General features: G+C 38.7%; 1 protein-coding gene across 4 annotated transcripts; it reads right to left on the reverse strand.

The window, feature by feature from the left end:
• Positions 1–832: 832 nt before the first annotated feature.
• On the reverse strand, positions 833–7,064 carry LOC121155420 (killer cell lectin-like receptor subfamily E member 1). Of its 4 annotated transcripts, XM_040978720.1 has the most exons (7): positions 6,803–7,064; positions 5,671–5,868; positions 3,910–4,014; positions 3,369–3,407; positions 2,593–2,756; positions 2,370–2,470; positions 836–1,115 (listed from the first exon to the last, which is right to left on the reverse strand). In XM_040978720.1, the coding sequence occupies exons 2-7, from the start codon at positions 5,849–5,851 to the stop codon at positions 1,001–1,003; spliced, it is 705 nt and encodes a 234-aa protein (XP_040834654.1). In that variant the 5' UTR covers positions 5,852–5,868; positions 6,803–7,064; the 3' UTR covers positions 836–1,000. The 4 variants fall into 4 exon arrangements, with proteins under 4 accessions (XP_040834653.1, XP_040834654.1, XP_040834652.1 ...); XM_040978719.1 differs by lacking the exon at positions 6,803–7,064 and having other exon boundaries at positions 833–1,115; positions 2,370–2,422; positions 5,671–6,755; XM_040978718.1 differs by lacking the exon at positions 6,803–7,064 and having other exon boundaries at positions 3,910–4,011; positions 5,671–6,755.
• Positions 7,065–7,456: the final 392 nt, after the last annotated feature.

Raw genomic sequence — 7,456 nt, forward strand, 5'->3', positions numbered from 1 at the left:
CTGCAGATGCCAAGAGTCCCTTATTAGTATTCTTAATTTTTAAGATTTACTTATTATTATTATTATTATTATTATTATTATTATTATTATTATTTTGGAAAGACAGATTGACAGAGAAAGAGAGAGAGACAGAGAGACAGATCTTCCATCCACTGGTTCACTGCCGAAGTGGCAACAATGGCCGGAGCTGAACTGATCCAAAGCCAAGAGCCAGGATCCAGGAGCTTCCTCCTGGTCTCCCTTGTGGTTGCAACTCTTTGAGTCATCCTGTACTGCAAACCCTTTTTGTACTTCAGTTTGACTTACATCTGTTACTTTAATTAGTTGTCCCAGGGTGACAAGACTGTGAAATATGCTAGACTTTTGAATTCTAATCAAGCATAAAACTAAATCCCAAACTTTATGGAACAGACTGTTTCTTGTGAAGTTATGCTAATTTTTTCCAGTATCATATACCTTTATTATTAATTAATATAATTTGAAAAAATGATATGCAAAGAAGATATAGATGCAAACACACACAGGAGGAGCAATTCAAAAGCTCAAAGTTAAAAAGACAAATTTATTGCAATGCAACAGATTTGAACCTTAAAACTCACGTGTAATTTTTTCATACATAACGTCTGTAAGTTTCTGAAGGATCTGTTTAATATAACTGCATGTCTCCTAGCCTCGTTAATTTCCACAAATCTTATCTTATCTCTGTTAATTCAGAAATTATTTATTATAATTGCTCCTAAAATACATGCTTACAAATACATTCTCCTAAATATCATCACTGTGTGCTTTCATGAAAAGTCACCCAAATCAAACCATAGCTACTCAACAAGACTAAAGTACATTTGAAAAAAAGACATTAGAATCTGATTGACAACATTTTATCTTTATTAAACCAAAGAAATAGATTTTCCATATTTCTCCATAGAACAAGGAAGTGACCACTAGCAGTACTGTCAAGACGTAGGATGAGACAAGAATAATTTTCATCTCTTCTGTGAATTCATAGATGATTCTTACAAATGTAAGGCAGTGTATTCTCACAGTCCTCACTAAAACAAACTCCTTTTGATTTATAAGAAAGGCAGACGCGTTTCTGAAACAAAGGAAGAAAAAATCTAGAATAGAAGAAATGGCACAATTTAGATAAAATCTAAAAGGCATGAAACTTTACAATCAAATCTTAGAGGGAAGAACTATAGAACATTTATTTTATATATAAATTTGAGAAACAGAATTTATATGAAATTTAATATGAGTTAATTTCTACTAGTAGTGATATATATATATATATATATACACACACATAAAATGTTAGTAATGTGAAATCAGTGATAGATAACAGCCTTGGCACCCTGCACCCATGTGGGAGACTCGGAAGAGGTTCCTGGCTCCTGGCTTCAGATCAGCTCAGTTCCGGCCATTGGGAAGTGAACCAGCAGATGAAAGATCGGCCTCTCTGTCTCTCCTGCTTTCTGTATATCTGCCTTTCCAATAAAAATAAATAATTTTTTTTTAAAAAAAATAGTATTTTTCAAAAGACTAAGTGAGAGGTTGGCATTGCAGCTTAGCGGTGCCACCTGCCACACCAGCATCCTAAATGCACTGTTCATGCTTGGGTGCTCCACTTCCAATCCAGCTCCCTGCTAAGGACCTGGGAAAACAGTGACAGATGGCTATGTGCTGAGGCCCCTGATACTCATGTGGGAGAGCAAAGTGAAGCTCCTGGCTCCTTGTGCATTTTGTCTGGCCCATCCCTGGCTGTTACAGCCATTTTGGGAGTGAACCAGTGGATGGAATCAATCCCTCTCTCTCTCTTTCTCCCTCTTTTTAACTTTTGAATCTTCTTTTAAAGATAATAATAATAACATTAAGTGAGTTAAAACAAGATATTTGGATAATCTTAATACAATATGACTATAAGATGAAATTTAGACAAAAGTAAGTGTAGAAGGGAAAAAATAAAAACATAAAACGATATGGGGAGAGGATGATCTGCCAGCCAAGGGAAGGGACCTCAGAAGAAACCAAGCTGCTTACAACATCACACCTCTCTTCTAGCCATCAGAGTGAAAAAATAAATCTCTATAGTGTATATACCCCAGTATGTTGTACTTGCCAAGCCATCTCTAGAAAACTGACACAGTTTGTGAGAAAAAAAAAAATTAAGAAAGGACACATGAAGGAGCTGAGAAATGTTATCTGCTTCTGGAATTCATAGCCCCACATCCAGGATGGGATTTCAGTTATTGTCTTTCTCCCTGGCTCCCCATGTATCTCTCCTGTTCTCCCCGCCCCCAGGGGCCCCTGATTCATTCCTTGGGACAAGTGCAATGATTAGCCAAGTACTACTGTGTCAGGCAGACACTCACGTATCGGAGGGGACAGCCGAATCATTTTCCCATAACCAGTGCTTATCCGTTGCCTTAGAGTAGACGCCAATCCAATGGAAAGAGTCCAAAGAGAAGAAATGCTGGTTGTAACCAAACATACACAGTTATCACAGCCACATTATTTTCATCAACCACATAGAAATAGCTGATTTGATTCTCCCTATCCCATGCACCCGGATGACACCCCATTGGTGTGACTTACCCATTCTTCCCTGTCTATCTTCATGAGAGTGGCATTGAAAGATAAACAGGCACGTTGGCTCTCTCTCCAAGTCAGCTTTTCCTTGGAGAAGTAGTAGCAACTACATTTGAACCACACCCAGTTCTTTGGACAAGGGTGGTACGGAGGTCCTGGACAAAGATTTTCTAACATGACAAAGGAGAGATTTGTAGAGTCTAAGTTTACTTATTACTTGTTTAAAACACACTTTGCAAGTATGTGTTATAACCAGTAGCAGCATTATAAAGGACAAAAAAATTAATTATAATGAGAATGAGTTAGAAATACCAACTTCTGCGTTTATTTGTCTTCCGAATTTATGCTACCTTTTAAGATCCCTCTGGAGTCTAACTACGGAGTAACCGAGCTGTGAGCTTCTCTACCTCTAAGCCATTCGGAGCTGGAATGTCTTTCCCATGTGTCACTGTTCAGTGGATTTTTGTTGAAATTTTACTCTGCCAATATAAACTCTCTATCTCCAAACTTTGCTCTCCACTTGAATTAATTCAATTCCTTTACGAACTTATTGGATCTTATGAGAATCCCAAAAAGAAACCTCTGTGTGTATGACTGTAGTTGCCAAATGTAAACCCCTGGTTAACATGAATATGAAATATTTACTGTCTGGACTCATATTTTCGTTAAGAGACGCCAAGTCATCTTACCCAGAAAGACTCCATGTTTGTGGAACTGTTACAAATTATAAATGCTTTTCCTGTGTAACTGAGTAGAAGTGAAGCTATAAAACTGTTACCTACCTTTTTGCTGGACCAGAAAAGATGTTCGTTTGGAAGTTGCTACAAAAAAATCAATATTACAATTAACCCTCCTTTAAATTTGTACATCAAAATGAAATATGAAAGACTATGTTTGGGGCAGAGGTATATATAATACATTAACCATAGATAATATATTATATATTTCTCTAAGGACAAACTAGAAGACAGGATTTCAGATGCTTCCACTGTGAAGAAATGTTAAATGTTTGAACAGATAAATGTATGTATTCTGATTCGTCATTGCACTTTATATATACATATATACACAAATGTAGCATATTTGTACATCATATAGTACCCCACGAATAAGAACAGTTTCTGTATGTCAAAAATTTTAATTAGAAATTTTAAAAGGTAATTTTTCTCTAAGAATAAATCATCAATGATAATAGGAAAAAAAAAAAGAGAAAATTCTTTTGGTGTGGTAAATTGCCCCAAGGCTTACATCTGCTCATTGTAGCCTATAAAATAAGGAACCCTCCCAAGGGAAAGACAGGAAGAATACTCTCCAGTTACTTACAGTTTGCAGTAAAAAAGGCCACTGTGATAACGGTGGCCATGAGGAAAAGGCACAGGATGCTGAGCACCACGGAGACGAGCCTCCACGGAAAAGGGACACGATCTGCTGAGAGAGCAAGATGGCAGGACAAGGAAAGGCCATGTCTAGGGAGCATCTTACAGTGAAGACTCCATTCAAACCCAAGGAAGGGTCAGGGGACATTTGCAGAAGTCTGGATAATGGGTACCAAATCAGAGATAGATGAAAGCAGGAAGTTCCTGGTGTTACGAAACACAGTGAGCTGGCTGTAGGTCACGATAACCCACAGTCCTGGAGGACTGACACCTGTGGACATGATGCATTACACTGGCCTTTGTCGGCACACACCTGAAAGACTTTTTGTTGCAACCTACTGCTGTAGGACCCAATCGTGCACTTACCAGTTACAGACTGTCAGCTTGTTTCAGTCACCTCTATCAAATCTGTTAAAATATTGAATCATTTCTCTGTTTGAAAAATGATAATTTTTTATAATCAGTGGAGCTGAAAAAAAAAGCTCTCAACAAAATTAAATTGAGCCTTAGGTTTTGTGATGTTGAATGCAGTTAAAGTCGTATGTAGGTCATGGCTTACTTCTAGAACTTGCTATAGTTGCTGCAGGATTGTCTTTCCCACACTGACATGCCGCCATAGGCTTTCTTGCCGTGCAACTGCTAACAAAACTAGACTGTCCTGAACTCCTAGATATAGAATTGTTTGCTTTATACCACGATGGCTGGGAAGCCCCCAACAACAGCACATATTGGGTTCCTGAGGGAAATTGGAGGGGTTTGTGCTGTAGAAACTAAAGTTATTGTCTAAAATGAGAAAACGTGGCTGCAGGGCCTTGGTGGATCCATGGGCACGGAGGGTGTCTGTGGCGGAGTCGGGCCTGATCTCCTCTGGCAGAGCAGAAACTCGCTGTGAAGGTGTTGAAGACATGAGCACAGAGTAAGAAAGCCAAATACGAAAATAAAATCTTTTTTGAGTCACTGAAATAACAACAGTGCCAACGACTAACACCAGATCTCTTCTACTCTCACCCAGAAATCCTGCCCACTCCTCTCAAGCAGTTGCACCCAGTAATTTCTCCACCTCTGATTCCTGACACTCTGTACAAAGGAAGTTAATTTCCCACTGCTTTCACTGCTCTAATCTTACTCTACTTCCAATTAGTCATTTATCTGATAGGCACAGCAACAAAGAAAGGAGAGAGAGAGCTCTTCCATCCACTGGCTCCCTCTGCAAACGGCCATGACATCCAGGTCCGTCCCAAGCTGAAGTCAGGGGCAGCTACATCCTGGAGTCCAAAGGGGCGACAGGGGCCCAGGCACGTGGGCAATCTTTCACTGCCTGTTCTTTCTCCAAAGTCTAAATCGACTGTCACTTGAGCAGGAAAATTTCTAACTATCCAAGTTACCATCTACGTCATATTTACTATTTGGCCTCCATCAACCTAAATCATATTTAACCTTTTACTTACAGATTTTCTCTATTTTACATCTTATTTATAAATATGTAGAGAGCAGAGTTCATGAATTTCGTAGATTATTCCAAAGACACACTTTACTCCAACCTTCTCTTTCCTTTCTTTCCTTTGTTTCTTTTCATTTTTTGTGACAGCATGCTACTTATATATTTTCTAACAAGACTCATAAAAGATTCTCTCCTATATGTTTGTGTCTCCCCAGTGTATAACCATCTGGAACATTCTCTATTTGTTTACTGAATACACTATGTTACCTTTGCCAGTGATATCTTTTGCTGCAACTTGATGCTTTTTAAAACGTGTGTGGTGTCTTAGCACGCCCTTGGTTAACGGCAGCTCCCTTGAATTAGATTTATTCTTGAGTTTGTTTTTTGCTGTGTGCTTCTGCTGGAAGTTCTGGTTTGGTGTCATGTAGATTATGATCTCCTCATTCATCCTTACAGAGGAACAATCTGTGTGGGACGCAGTGGGAGCATCAGTGCATCTTTCTACAGTTTGGAAAGGCATATAATGAAAAGGAGAAACACTGCATTGGAAACCAGATAAGTCTATTTCTCTAACTGGGAAGCCCCAGATATACATGACAACATACCAGCAAACGTTCAAAGGCAAAAGAAATAAAAATCACCCTAAAAGAGTTGGGAGCCATTTAACCAATTCTTGTAAGTGAATACTTCTCTAATACGGAATTGAAAAATCAGTCCTGGATCCACAATGGTTAATCTCTAAAATTCCTAAGCCTATAGCTTCCAGCACCATTGTAGTTCATGGCTTGAAACCGAGTCATCTGACACAGCCAATTTTCTGCTACAGTCAGCTGAGGCTCCTGGTTGCCTTGCACAAGTTATAGCTGAAGGATGGAATTCATATTTGCACTTCACAGTTTCCCTGAGTGACCTCGTAATTAATAATCTGGCTAATGGTCCTTTAGACTTTAGCTAAAAATCTCACCCCATTGGCACGCAGTTTGTTGAACCTATGACTAAAAATAATTAACCAAAATAAACTGAATACTAAAATATCTACAATTGAAAGTTTGAACAGCTTTTTGTTTGTATTTCTTTTCTTAATAGTGGCCCTCTAGTACAAAACTGATGAAACATGATCGGAACAAAGTCATCTGTTCGTCAGATTCCTGAATACCTACGTCCATATTCCTGAGAAACTGAAGAAGTGTCGCTAGGCACGCAACAAAGGTGGCAGGAATAAAAAGAGGCAGTAAAGCAGAATTTTAATATCCCTGAAGTCAAGGGAAAATTAACATTTGCTTTTATTTTTAAATGCCCAAAAAGAGAACGCGCCTCAAAGACAATGGTCTACTGGTTATATCCTTCAGGAGTTGCAGGAGGAGGGGATTTCAGAAGAACAAGAAATGGCTAAACATACCTGAAGGAAGGAGATGCCAGACTTGTGCTAAAAATGCAGTTCGTGGGAATCTGAGGAGGCACCTGCTGGGTCACTGCAAGTCAGAGAAGCTACCCACTCGCCCAGAGAAAGGACTTGCATCACTCACCAACAGGAAATTACTGTTTTGTGCTTGGTTTTAGCACCCACAAGCTGGTGAGAGCACTACTAGGAACTCAGGTGAGAAAAGGAAAAATATCAACGAGTGTGTGTCACCGTAAATCGTTGCTCGCCAAAAAGAAAACACTTGTGAGAACAAATCTTCCAGTGAGTGTATTTTCACTAACACTTCGTCATATTTGCCTCTCTGGAGCTAGAATTGAATCAGATTACATCGTAATATCAAATAGGTATACATACATCCAGTGTGGGAACAAAGAAACCTTACGGATTTTGTACGTGAAAATTCTCTTCGAGTTGTGCTTTTCATCGCTTTCATTCTTTGATTCATTTTTTCCCAAACATTAACGTATGAGATATTTACACCTCAAGTGTGCCAATTATAAGTGATTAGCATGTAATTGTCATAAATATGTGAAATGGATGATATTTTTTTTAATTATGATCCCATCAACAGGAGAATACCTGGCACATAGTACATGCTGAATCAATATCTTGATGTATTGAATTCATTTC

This window comes from Ochotona curzoniae, unplaced genomic scaffold (genome assembly GCF_017591425.1).
Source record: "Ochotona curzoniae isolate NIBS_2020 unplaced genomic scaffold, NIBS_Ocur_1.0 contig_2927, whole genome shotgun sequence".
Lineage (NCBI taxonomy): Eukaryota > Metazoa > Chordata > Mammalia > Lagomorpha > Ochotonidae > Ochotona > Ochotona curzoniae.